This window comes from Mesoplodon densirostris, chromosome 3 (assembly GCF_025265405.1).
Source record: "Mesoplodon densirostris isolate mMesDen1 chromosome 3, mMesDen1 primary haplotype, whole genome shotgun sequence".
Taxonomy (NCBI): Eukaryota; Metazoa; Chordata; class Mammalia; order Artiodactyla; family Ziphiidae; genus Mesoplodon; species Mesoplodon densirostris.
The window spans coordinates 28578463-28592138 of record NC_082663.1 but is presented as its reverse complement, the minus strand read 5'-3'; the positions used below and the strand labels follow the sequence as shown (position 1 = coordinate 28592138).

Genomic DNA, 13676 nt, shown 5'->3' with positions numbered 1-13676 from the left:
TAAGATGGTGATTTTCTCATTTTACCACTGCTTGTATTTCTTAGATCACATCTGAACAAATGGTGTGAGATGCGATTTACATTTCCTTTTAGACAACTCTCACCTTGGGCCTGATAGAAATAAAGTTGTCTTGAAGGACAGAGTACACTAAAGGAATGGAATGGAAGTTTCTCTTGGATGAAAGACTAAATCTTTCATTTAGGAGAAAATCATAAGCAACTGCTCTCATTTCTATTAACTCGTTTTCAGCCGAGGCTGGGGGTTCTGTCTTGATGACAACCCCAAAAAGAAAGGCTTGAAGTCCAACGTCATTGCCCCTGGAGTGATCTATGATGTTCACCACCAATGCCAGCTGCAGTATGGCCCCAATGCTACCTTCTGCCAGGAAGTAGAAGTAAGTGTTGGGTATATTGGTGCCTCTGGTGGGTATGGGCAGGGCTTGAGATCCAGCATGCTAAAGGAAGGGCCAAGGAAATATTTGGAAATCCAAAGATCCAGAAATGGAAACTTTCTATTCATGGCAAGATGTCTGTAAGGCAGAAGGACTGAAGTTGAGGTCATTTATATTCCTTGACCCACCTCCTTGGTATCCTTTGCAACTAGGTGGTGGTTAAGAAAATTCTACAGTGATTTTCAAGAATCACAGTTATTCACACCTGCAGACTCCATAGCAACCAACTTAATCCCTTAAGTTGCTCCCTTTCCTGAATTTCCTTTCTGATTGAAGAGCACCTCCAGATGCTAAAGTAGGAATAAGATTTATCCCTAATTCATTCTTCTCCTTTATTTTCTTCAACATCCAAGTGATAAGTCAAGCCCTGACATTTAACCTCTGATGGCATTTGTGGCTCTGACCTGTCATCTTCATTCTCACCACTGTTCTCCTGATTCAGTTTCTCATTACCTCTCCTTACTATTGTAATTACCTCCTACCCAACCTCTCCCTCTTTCACACTCTTGCTTAAGTTATTTCAAAAAGACACAAATCTAACTGTGGCTCTTCTCTGCTCTTAGGGTCTTCACTGACCACAGGATAAAGTCCCAACTCCTTTGTATGGCATCCCTTTGTGATCTGGATCTTGCCTATTCTCTGAACTCATCCCTTTTAGTGCGCAAGTGTCAGTGTTAATACAGAGACGTGAACAAGGCAGGTCTCGTTGACCCCTGCCAGATTCTGTGCTGTGTACTGAATAGGGTGAAAAAGATGAGACCTCAAAAGCGAATAAAGTAAATTCTCTGACCTTGAGGAGCTCATTCTCTGGTTGGGGAGGCAGACAGAGAAATTTCAATACAGTCAGATAAATACAAGAAGAGACATAGAGAGAGAACACTGAAGAGGAAGTAACTGCTCAGACAGAACAAGCAAGACAACGGACAAGGTAAGGTTGTCGCAGAACTCCCTCACCTTACTTCGAACTGGTTGCCAAGTTATGCTAATTCTGCCTCCAAAATATCTCTAAAGACCACCTGTTCCTATGATTTCAGTAGTCCCCTGATTGGTTTCCTTTCTAAGACTCTGACCACCTCCCCTCCACTCTGCTCCACTCTCCAAAACACAGCCAAATCGACCTTTATGAAGGAAATCTGATGGTGTTCCTCTCTTATTAAAATATGTCACAGCCTCCCTATGCCCCTACAATAAAATTCAAATTCTCTAAAGGGTTTAAAAGGGGCTTAAGGATTCACCCTCTCTCTCACTCTTTGGCCTTATCTCTTAAAATATTATTTTAACCCTCCACTCTCTAACCTGGACTTCTAAGTATATGTATGTTGGATTTTATCACTAATCTTTCATATCTTGAAATCTCTCCTACATATTTTTCATCTCTTCACATCTCTGCATTTTGTGTAATTTCTTCCTCTTTCCCTTCCAACTCACTAGTTCTCTTTTCAGATATGTCCAGTCCTTTGTTTAACCTGTCTATTGACTTTTTGATCTCATTTATGGTACTTTTTTTTAACTTAGAACAGTTTCTTTTGTTATTTTTCTAGATTTCTCTGCTTTTCTTAGATCTTATTTCTAATTCAGACTTTCAATATGATCTCCTTCTTTAATCATATAAGACACATTTATTTTGTAATTTATAATTTCAAATTATAATGGACAATTCTGATGTCCAGAGTCTGTGTGGGTCTGCTTCTCCTATTTGGGGTTTCTTCTGGCTCTCACTTATTATGTATTATTTCCTTTTGTCAATTTCTGCTTTTATTGTGAACTCTTGGTTATGAAACTTCATGTCAGGCTATTCTTTAGGGTTTAGATGGAAGGCACATTCTTTCAGAGAGAAATTTCACTGCCATCCCTGGGTCCATTTAAAATAAATTATTGGTTGGATGTTGTTTGACTACCTACACGAGTGAGATCAGGGCCAGTATGGATACAAACTCTCAGGGGTAACATTTTACCACTCCTTCTAGAGTTAAAGTCAAAACAGACAAGTTTCCCAGCTGTGTTCCAAGGTTTCTTTCAGTCAGGGGGTAGTCCTTTGGGGTTATGGCCTTATATGAGGTATCAAATCCAACTTCCCGCCCTACATAGACGTGAGGCATTTTCTCCAGTGCCCAAGTGACCATCAAAACTAAAATCTAAGTTACTAGGTTTGTATCTTCAGATTAACAATTTCTCCTACATTTTTAGCCTCTGAGGATTTCCCCTACTTTCTTACCAATTCAGGAATGTGTTTAAAACATTCAGAATCTTTTATCCAGGATTGTAGATGTTTTATAGAGGTAAGGATTTTTCTGGTTATCTCTGGTCAAATCTTCTTTTATATTCTGTTTATCCATACTGAACAACCTCATTCCCTGTAAATGCTGGGTTCTCCACTACCTCCAGAACTTTACATGCTCTGGTTCCTTTGGACCATCCCTGCTACTCATCATTTGAGTCTGAGCTTAAATATCACTTCACATCCTATTGTTCACATCTATGTATTTTTTGACAAAGCTTTTACTAGACTATATTATAGTTGCTTCTTACTTGTTTATACCCTCCCCTACTATATTGTAAGCTTTCTGAGGGAATTTTTATTCCTGACATTCAGCAGTACCTAGCACATAGTAGGCACTCAATCAATAAGTGAATGAAGTCTTCAAATCCCTGCATATTGCATCCAAGATAACCTCATCATTTTCAATATTAAAAAAAACATAAAATACTAGAGAATGTAGCATCATCCTTCTTTATTATAACTTTTGTTTATCTTGAAATAGTTTACATCTCAAAAGAAGCTGCAAAAATAGTGCAGAGAGTTCTTGTGTATCCTCACCCGGAATATCATTCTTTATAAATGCATTATGAACTTATAAGAAAGTTTAAAAATATCCTGGGGGTGGGGGACAAAAAAGGAGTGATAAGCATCAAATAACTAAAGGGCTTTGATTTTAACATCTGAATGGCAACAGACAATGAGATGTTCACCTTGAGCAGCACAGTGAGTTAGGGCTGAGACCCCTACCTGAAGCTGGGAGCCTTTAAGAGCTGTTACACCTCCATGACAGAGTAGATTAGAAGAAATCCACCACCAACAAAGGGAGATGACAGAGAAGCATCTTTTATCTCAGCCTGAGTTTTGAGGGAGAAGGATGCTGGTGGATAACTTTCTCACTAGAAACTTGCTACCATGGGCCAGCCTCATGCCAATTTAGAGTTCATATTTATACTCTTGCATTGTTTGAGAACCCCCATGCCAAAAAAAAATTAACATGAAAATATTTCTGACCTGATACAACCATGGGATGCCTTGTAGAAACAAAGGTTGAAAAACTGCCCTGGAGGAACACTCAGCTAAGGATGCACAAAACTCCAATAGATAAAGCTCTGTTCAGTTGAGTTCACAATTCAGCATCTAATTAAAAATGTAAGACAGTCTATCTTCAACTAAATGAGGAAAGACAATAAACCTTCAAGAGCTTTGGATAAGTGAATTTTTTAGGTAGGGATAATAAAATAGATGCATAAAAGAGGAGTTTTATATAAGAACAGGGGGAAAAAGCACTATATGATATATTTAAAGGAGATGTGAAGAACAATTACAACCTCTAGAAATGAAAAATATCGTGATTGACTATAAATTTAGTGGACGAGTTACACAGCAGACTTGACAGAGCTGAAGAAAAAATCAATCAGTTGAAGTTTAGAGTTGAGAAAATTACTTCCCATCCCACTTGAGTGTTTCTGAGAGTTGTGTGATGGAGGAGAGGCTGTCCTTTTCCTGAAAGAAATCCAGGCTTTTTCAACTTTTATGTATAAGAAAATTGAGAGCTAAAAAATACGAAAGTAAAGTTGAAACATGAAAGATGGAATAGGAAGATCCAGCAACAAAAATTGTGAGTTGCAAAAGGAGAGAATAGTTGCAAAAGTTGTAATCATGGAGAGGCAAGAGTTAGAAAGATAAAAATTAAGAATTTTCTAAAATAGTTAAAAATACAAGATCTTATGATGAAGGAGCATATTGAATATAGAGTACAGTAAGTAGATGGAATGATGGCAGATGGGTGGATAGAAGAAAGACTAAAAGGTGAATGGAAGCAGCTGAGCCATTTCAGATGCTATGTAAGAATCTTGTCAACCTTCCCTTGTTTCTACTGCAGGAGGAGAAATGTGAGGGAATATTCAGTTCACTCCCTGGCAGCTAAAACAAGCTGGCTATTTTGGGTAATAAGTAAATAAGCTGAGGTTTTCTGGATGGAATAGTTTCACTTTCCTTCAATGAGCAGGCTCAAGTTATAACCGCACAGCTGTTTGTAATCAGATCACCTTCCATCACAGTCTGGATTGCTCTTTGATGACTACTGTCACCGGTTGCCCTGCCTAAGGTCAATGAGTACTGGATATTGTGCCACAGGTATAGAAATTCAACTCTTGGGAAATGTGTTTTACCTCCCATTTTCATGTTGCCTAGAATGGCCTACAGACCACTGTTTATGAATGATGACAAAGTCCAAGTTAAACTTAAACTGAGGGTTCTTGTGTGATTGCTTTGCATCACATTACTCACTAACAACCGCAGCATTTATTGTGGGTATGTGGGTGAGTGTGTGTATATTTTACCATCACTTTAGAAATGCTTTTGTGCAAGTTTTGACAGTCAAAAAAAGTACGATCTCATGTTTGTTTTCCAGAATGTTTGCCAGACACTGTGGTGCTCTGTGAAAGGCTTTTGTCGCTCCAAGCTGGACGCTGCTGCAGACGGGACGCGATGTGGTGAGAAGAAGGTGACGTGTCAGTGATGTGAGGAAGGAAGGTGGTGGGTGAAGGGCTTAGTGTTCTTGGAGAGAGCGGAGGAGAAGGCCCTGGAGAGCAGCTGCCTCTGGATGAAGGCAGATCATCACACAGTCAGACTTGCCAAAGGAAAGGATTCCACTTCCGTGACTCCTTTTGAGCCTTCACTTGAAACAAGTAGTTAGAGAGAGAGGGCCACGCTCCAATTATAAAACATCTGGCCCATCTTTTCCCGATGAATTTCTGTGGAGTTTGTGGTCAGTCACATCTGCTGGGCTTATCATCAACCTTCATTTTGACATTTTTCCCCCCTCCATATTGGACATTGGGAAGGACAAGCCTGTGGCTTCTTCTTTCCAAAGATGCTGAATTTAGACCACTTGTTATCTTCTTTCTCATCATCTGACCTGATTGCATTTCTTGAAGTCCTATGCACCTTACTGAGCAGGAAAGCCATATACCCAAGAACTCAGAGATGTTAGATACCCTCCAGACGACCTAAGAACAGGATAATACCTGCTGCTCAACGACACCATTTGGGTTCATTGTGAGCCTAAGATTTATGTGTTTAGTGGTCATTTTTACACAGCTTGAGTGTGGCCTGACCCATCACTGAGATTACAGAACTTGATCAGAATACACAGTGACCAGAAATAATGAGAAAGAGGAGGCCAGCAGATGAAACATGCCCAGATCCTCCAGGAAATATGGCCATTTCTAACAACCAACTTGCATTTCTTGTTTCCCTTTTCCTGTATTCACCCTCCTAAACTGGTAGTTGTTGAAGGATTCCCTTGAAGAGGGAGAGAGTGGACTTTTTCCTGAGCCACTTGAAACACCAGAACTGGAAACAATGGGTAGAGTTATAGGAAAGCAGAATTTTTTCTTGATGCCTAACTTCAGCTTCTTAACAACTTGTGTTTTCCGGCAATGAGTGGACATTTTGCAGGAGGATGTTATCTGTTGCAAACATTAAATACCCACAGAGGCTATAGAGAAGTGTTATCGCAGTGCCAGTCTGCAAAATGTTTGTTACAGTCTTCAACAAATAAGAAGCTTGCACCAGAAAGTAAATCAATTATGTTACTGAACAACTATATTACTAAGCATATTCAGCTGACATGCTTTTCATAGCGAGACTTTCTCAGTGAAGGAAGCAGTGTGTTGACTTACTTCTGGTGTGCAATCTGCCAGTCACACTTTGAGTAACACTCCTGCATTCACTGCAGCTAGGCACTGTAAAGTTCCCTTTAATTCCTGAAATTCTGTGATTCTAAAACCCAAGACTCTTGGAGGAAATTCTTTTATGAGGCTTTCTTTGTGCTACATCTGACGTGTGACTTGTAGGAAGTCTGCTTGCTCTGGGAGAACTGGGTTTAGACTGCTAGGTTTCCTGACTCAGCTTACTATGGGAACCTTCCTGACTTATGCATCTCCTGCCTTTTCCCTTTCCAGTGGTGTATGGCTGGCAAGTGTATCACAGTGGGCAAGAAACCAGAGAGTATTCCCGGAGGCTGGGGCCGCTGGTCACCCTGGTCCCACTGTTCCAGGACCTGTGGAGCTGGAGCCCAGAGTGCAGAGAGGCTCTGCAACAGCCCTGAGTAAGTCCAGCCAAGGATATTTCCCTTCCTTCCATGAGCACTGGGAGACTAGTCGTGGACAGCATGACTTCAGTCACCCCAGGCCTCCTGAGGGAAATCAAATATGTTCCCAAATATGAAAGGGAGACAGGAGGAAGATTCATAGAGTGTGAAAAAAATGGTGGTTCTGTTTTGCTTTGTTTCATTTTGGCTTGGCACTGGATTCTTACTAGAACTTGGGTAAGTAAGCTGATTCCATCATTTGGAGAAATAAGCAAATTTTTTTTAAAAGTACAATCTATGTGAAAGACTTTAGGAGATTACACAATTAAATCCTTCTAAATAACCCCATTCTATCAGTGGGGATTAGTTATACCCAATTTTGCTGATAAGATGGCAGCTTTCTTTCCATCATAATGAATGTATAATTTTATAAAAATATTCTTCTTCCCTTAGGTGACTAAATAGCTAGGCACATTTTTTGAGGATAATTATTTTTAATGTTTTAGATTAGGATTTTGTAAACCTCAGAGTTCCATATTAGCCTGTCAAGGATTCCATAGATGTTATTTCACAAGTGGCTTTCAACTTTTTAATCAAATTGCTTATTTTTTCATATTTTAAGTTTGTATAATGATATTATATATGAATTAAATTTATATTTCCTTGATTTCCAAATATATATTACATTCTTAATTTCATTATTTCTCAGTATACTAGTTCCCAAGTATAATTTTTAAAAAGTGTACTACAATGCCTCCTGTAAGTAAAAAATGTATTAAACTTCTTTTACATAGATTTACATTAGTCTGCATTAAAGAGTAAGCATCACATTTTTTAACAGTGATAAATATGGTTATAATTCTCTCAGTGTTTCAGTTCCAAATATTCTCCTTTTTATAATAAATATATTTCTATATGTATATATCTGCATGAATATATATATATATACATATAAACTATATATATATATATATATATATATATATATATATATATATATATATATATATAATTTCTCCTAGAGGTTAATAAATTAACATCTATGAAGAGTTTAACACAATATCTACTACATAAAATTGTCAGTAAATTGTAGTTATTATGCTATCTTTACCATCTCCCATGCATATAAGTAAGTGTACATTTGAGGAATTTGGACAAAATGGTTTTAAAATCTTACCTTTTTGTTTAAATACAAGGTTCCTGAGACTTCAAAAATTCAAAACCCAAAATCTCTTAAAAAGTATTTTTACAGAATATCTTTATAGTTTGTTTCAATGTGATCAGAAAAGTGATTTCCATTTCAGAGATCAGGAAATACAGGTGATTTGTTCTAGGACCTATTGTCATTGTTCTCTATCAGCCACTACCAGTCTGTAGCCTTCCTGGGAGGATGGCCAGTGATCCATGGTTGTCAGAAAAGGGACATCCTTGTTGAGGAAATGAAAGATGATCCTCTAACTTGGCTTCAGGGGGAAAAAATGGCCCCAACTCCCATCTCAGAAGCTACAGTTTGTCTTAGAGTCTCCTTGGATGAGTGACCATGTCTGATCTCAGTAGGTGGTTTGCTTAAGTTCATTGAGAACCATAGCAATGGAAACACAGTAACAGATTCAATTCTGTGATTCAGGTCACAGACTCAGGTCAGTGCATTACCAACTGATGCTGAGACTGTATCTTTGATATGTATCGGTCAGCTGTCTAGTGAGAACCCAGCAAGGCTTGGCTCGCAAAAGGCTCTTGGATGGAAATGACTTGGAGAGGTGCCAAGTCATAGAGTGTCACTCCATCATCACAAATAGGAAGCCAGCCTACCCACAACTCTCAAGGACAATTCTTAGTCCCGCCTACAGGGAGTTAATGAATGTGAACTGCCTTGGTCAAAGAATTATCTTTGGGTGTGATAAATGCAGGAAGTGCCTACAGTAGGATAATAAAGTGTCATTTAAGAGGAGAAGGAGATTACTTCTGGCAGAAATTCAGGGAGAATTCATGATGGAGATGGAGATAGCATTTATTGGTCCTTAAATCACAGGCAGTATGTAGATGTTTAGAGACTTAAGAGAGCGGAAATCTATCTAGAGGCACAGAAAAAATAAAAGCAAATAAGTCAGCCTGTATCATGGGAGCAGTGTGCAAATGAGGAGGAGTGTGGGAAGAAAAGTTGTTCAGGTGAGGTAAGTCAGTATCATGAGGGCCTTGGATGCCAAGCTCAAGAGGCTGGACTGGATTCTGTGGCCATTAAAGATTTTTAAACAGGAAACTAAAATAATTAAGGCAATCATAAAAATTAGCCAGAGAAGAGTGTGTACAGTAGGTTAAATGAGGAAAAAGAGGGCAGACAGGAATGGAGATAAGGGGTTAACTAGTTTGGTGATTGTGGGAATGAAAAGGAGGAAACAAAACTAAAGTCACAACTGACGACCAGGTAACTAATTGACCATGGGGTCAAACTATTTCAAAACAGGCAACTATATACTTGGGACTGAATATTCATAGGCAACAGCAAAAAATGTGGGAAATTTGAAGAATTTATTCAAACGGTGAGTTTTGAGGCTAGAGAGGGACATGGTTTGGCAAGGAAGGGGCATGGCTGGATACCAGAGGATTTTTAACAGAAAATGCTGGCCTTTAAGGAAATTAAAGAAGAGTTTGTGTGTTTCATGTGTAGACCAAAGTTTGGAGGGAAATACTGCACCGGAGAAAGAAAACGCTATCGTTTGTGTAACGTTCACCCCTGTCGCCCGGATACACCAACATTTCGGCAGATGCAGTGCAGTGAGTTTGACACTGTTCCCTACAAGAATGAATTCTACCACTGGTTTCCAGTTTTTAATCCAGGTAAGGAGCTATAACAGTATATTCCAGATCTAAGACTACAGCCATTATCAGAAAGCATTTATCTGTCAGGGTACCTGTGATGCCTTGCAAAGTTCAACAAAAAGAGAATTGTGCCACCAAGAGTTTTATATTTTAGGAGGTAGAGACACTGACCTAGTTAAGTGGACCAGTAAATGTTGAAGGTGAATATTCCAACTCCATGCTGAGCTCTATTGGAGATAAAAGAGAAGTTTATCAAACATGATGGCTCACTTCAAAACAGCTGAGGTGCAACTAAGCAATAAGTGGGGCTTGTAGGTATTCAGAAACTAATCACTGATGAAAGTGATTGTTGATGAGCATGTGGAACTGAATGTAATTTTGGCAGAAATTCAGAAAAGAAGATCATTTTGGTTTTGGAGTAATTTCAAAGAAGTCTTCCAAGGAAGTAGTTGATTGTTCTTAAGCATGAGTAGTATTTCTCTTGGCATAAGGGAATGGGAAGCCATTCAAAATAGAGTCATCAATTCCAAGTGAGAGAAGAAAAGCACAAGTAAAGACAAGATGGTAGAAAATGAATGAGAAACTTGATCAGAAATGAGTAAAAGCCAGCTCTGGGCCAGAAATCAACATTTTTTAATGTATAGAACAGTATAAGAAGGGTAAAAAGTAAAATCAAACATCTAAAGGATGCATATCAGAGGATGGGGGCATAACAGAGTTGGAGAATGGAGCAGCAGCTTTGGCAGTGCTTCCCTTGAATCAGCACTAGTGATGCATTCTCTCCTGAAAATGAGGAAGAATCATTGACTGTGAGCTATAGATTAGCCTCAAAGAGTATCTGTGCTATTTGTTGTTATTCAAATAGAAAATGTAAGAAAGATTTTCCTGAGTTAAGGAGATTTGAGACAAGGTAGTGAAAAGTAACCACGTTTTTTGTGATTATTCAGTTTCTGAAATGCAGCATGATAGAACAGAAGAGGACTTGTAGATGTCAGCCAATGAATGAAAATTACATATTTGGACTGTTAGGAAAATGATACAGTCAATTGCTTTTGGAAAAAATAGTGCTTTTTCTTTTTTGTGTCTCCACAATATCCTAATGGCTGTTGGTTGTCATGGGCAACGTCTGCTCCTTCTCTCCCATTGTTTAGCATCATTCATGCTCTAAGGGAGTGAGTCATTTGGTTTTTGGTGCAATTTTACTTTATGATCCAAGCACTCGAATACAGGAAAGCTCATGTATATACTCATATGGGTGCACAAAAACAAAGATAGTTTTGAAAGGTATAGCCAGTTGGTACTACCTATACCTGTATTTTGGACATTCTGTTTCGTTGGAACTAGTTGAGTCAGGAGTACTATAGACACTGAATGAACACCCTTCCAGGACTAAAATGGCATAGCTGCCTCAGTGTTGTGACAGGTGCTTAGTTTGGGATCCCCACACAAGCCAGATTCAGGGTTGAATTTGTGTCTGCTGGACTCTGATGGCTCAAGTAGCTGGATTTAGAATTAAAAGATTTGGTTCAGCTTGACTTTTCATTGATTTACAAGCATTTATCTTGTGCCCACTTTTTGCATAGCCTAGCAATAGGTACTAAAGAAATGAGAGCTATAAAAGTAGACACAGATTTCACTCACTTTAGAGTGATCAGTTTGCATCTGTATTGAGGCTGTATAAACCATGTGAGGGAATTTAGCTGAGTGCCATCTGCTTAACTCACCATCTACCTGGGCTGTAAGCCTCCATTCTCCATCCCAGTGGTTTTCTTACAGGCTCCTGTGCTGTCCTTAGAGCATAATGACTTACCTGCTAACCCAAGTAACTACCACCTTGACCAACACACTGATTTCCTTCCCCCATCAACCTCTATCCTACAGAGCTGCTATTTTCTTAGTTCTGGGCATCCTGGGTGACAACAATGTGGCATTCATGACAACTCTGTGCAGAACCCTTAATCTGTGCCAGGCATTGAGCACTTTACACCCTCCCAGCCTTTCCTTAGAAGCCACCAGAGGATAAACTAACTTACAGCAGAGTTCTCTACCCATTCAGTAGACGATGTTAAGTGTCTTAGTAAGTGACCTTTGGCAGATTTGCTAAGTAGCCAATGACAGAAGAAGAATCATAGGTTCAAACATATGGAATAAGCATAGAATCTCCATCAAACCTTGTAGTTTTCAAACTCTGTTCCAGGGCTTCCAAAAATGTTTGATTCTATTATAATTTCATTTTCCAAAAGAAATAATTTAAACTATTTTTAAAAGTGCAATAAAGAACAATGCTTACACTCAAAAACAGTATATATTGAGTTGTAACATATCAAAAAACACCAATACATTAACTTACACAAATTAATTTGGTTTTCTACAGACCTTAGAATAAAAGTCTCCCATCAACACAATTTAATTGAGGAATATCCTGAGATTACAGGTCAGGTTGTTCTAAACTGTTATCATTTACAGCTGTTTGTGTGAGTCAAGATTTTTCAATGCTGTACAAACAAAAAAACCCACAGAAAAAAATCAGGTGCTGCAGCCATATGTCTGTAACTGCCATCTGTAAACTTGATCTCAAAATTTTCTATTCATCTTAATAGTCTCTTTGGATCCCACTGAACTATTTTTAAGCATTATATACTTGAACTTATAAAATTTCTGCTTAATAAAATCCTGATTTTTATCTGCTTTATTTGCAATATCTTTTTTTTTTTTTTTTTCTTTTTGCGGTATGCGGGCCTCTCACTGTTGTGGCCCCTCCCGTTGCGGAGCACAGGCTCCAGATGCGCAGGCCCAGCGGCCATGGCTCACGGGCCCAGCCGCTCCGCGGCATATGGGATCCTCCCAGACCGGGGCACGAACCCGTATCCCCTGCATCGGCAGGCGGACTCTCAACCACTGCGCCACCAGGGAGGCCCGTAATATCTTGATAAAAGAAAAATAATTCTTCTGCCTAAAGGGTTTGAAAACTACTAATTTAAGTCAACTTACTTTCCAATATAGACATTTCCTTTACCAACACTCCTGGCAAAAAAAAAAAAAAAAAAAAAAAAAGGCATCCAAACTCCACTTGATCATATTCATGGAAGCACCCATGTGAAGAGCTGAGGCTATACATGTTCTCACTTACCCCCATCCCCATCCTTCAGAGATGAAGAAATGTAGTCTCAGAGAGGACAGTAACTTATTCAGGGTTATAGTGTCTTATATAATGGAGCTGGAATTGAAAAATACAGTCTGTTTGATTAAGAAGCTGAGATACTTATACTAACTTATATTCCTAGGGACTTGATTAGCCTATGTGAATAGAAATATGTTTACATCCTGCATCATCTATTAGGAAATGGCCAGAACCTGATCTTGGTGCCATCACTTTCTTGGAATCTCTCTTCCTTTTAGGATGTTTTTCTCAGAACCCCCAAATAACTCCTCATTAAGGCTAATTTTTTAGTTGTTGCTTCTGAATATTTCAGCCCTATCAATGCTTGCTGCCAATGAGGTTTCCAGCATATGTGGAAGGTCTGACATGAGGTCAGACAACAGTCTTCTCCTCCTGGGATAGGATCCTTCAGGGACATCTGTAAGGAATTGTTGCAATTGCATTCCCTAGGAAACAGACTCTAAGACAGATACCAGTGTGCGGGTAGTTCAACAGGTGCGGAAGGAGAGGGAAGGAAGAGGGGTTGGGCGGGGGAGAAGCTGGGGTGCAGAGCACAGTCTCAGCAGGGGGCTTCTCCACCCCTCGGGAAGCTCTACAGCTCAAAGGACCTTCAGAGTTGCTGCAGTTGAGGTGGGGCAGCCAGTCCTTGAAGCCCCACGTGGCCCAGACATTGGTGTGGTCTGCCCCAGGAAGGAGTGAGTGTCCTTGGGTAAGGAAGCTCTCTTAGGCCAAGGTGACTACTGAGGACCAGTGCTGGCAGCACTCCTGGGAGGACCTGGGTGCCGTGCATAGAGTTTATTACAAGAGTACTTGGTGTTTAGAAAGAAACAGCCTTTAAAGAGAGTGTCATTGTGGGGAGCAACCTGGGAGATCTAGCCAGAAGCCTCTC

At 39.5% G+C, this 13676-nt stretch overlaps 1 protein-coding gene across 4 annotated transcripts in view; it reads left to right on the top strand.

The window, feature by feature from the left end:
- The window catches only part of ADAMTS12 (ADAM metallopeptidase with thrombospondin type 1 motif 12), a 418668-nt gene that overhangs the window by 262766 nt on the left and 142226 nt on the right, over nucleotides 1-13676 (top strand). For all 4 annotated transcript variants that reach the window (XM_060092771.1, XM_060092772.1, XM_060092769.1 and 1 more), the window contains exons 9-12: nucleotides 250-394; nucleotides 5125-5217; nucleotides 6680-6825; nucleotides 9476-9645. In XM_060092771.1, the coding sequence (XP_059948754.1) occupies nucleotides 250-394; nucleotides 5125-5217; nucleotides 6680-6825; nucleotides 9476-9645 (554 nt within the window). The remainder of the gene's footprint in view (nucleotides 1-249; nucleotides 395-5124; nucleotides 5218-6679; nucleotides 6826-9475; nucleotides 9646-13676) is intronic.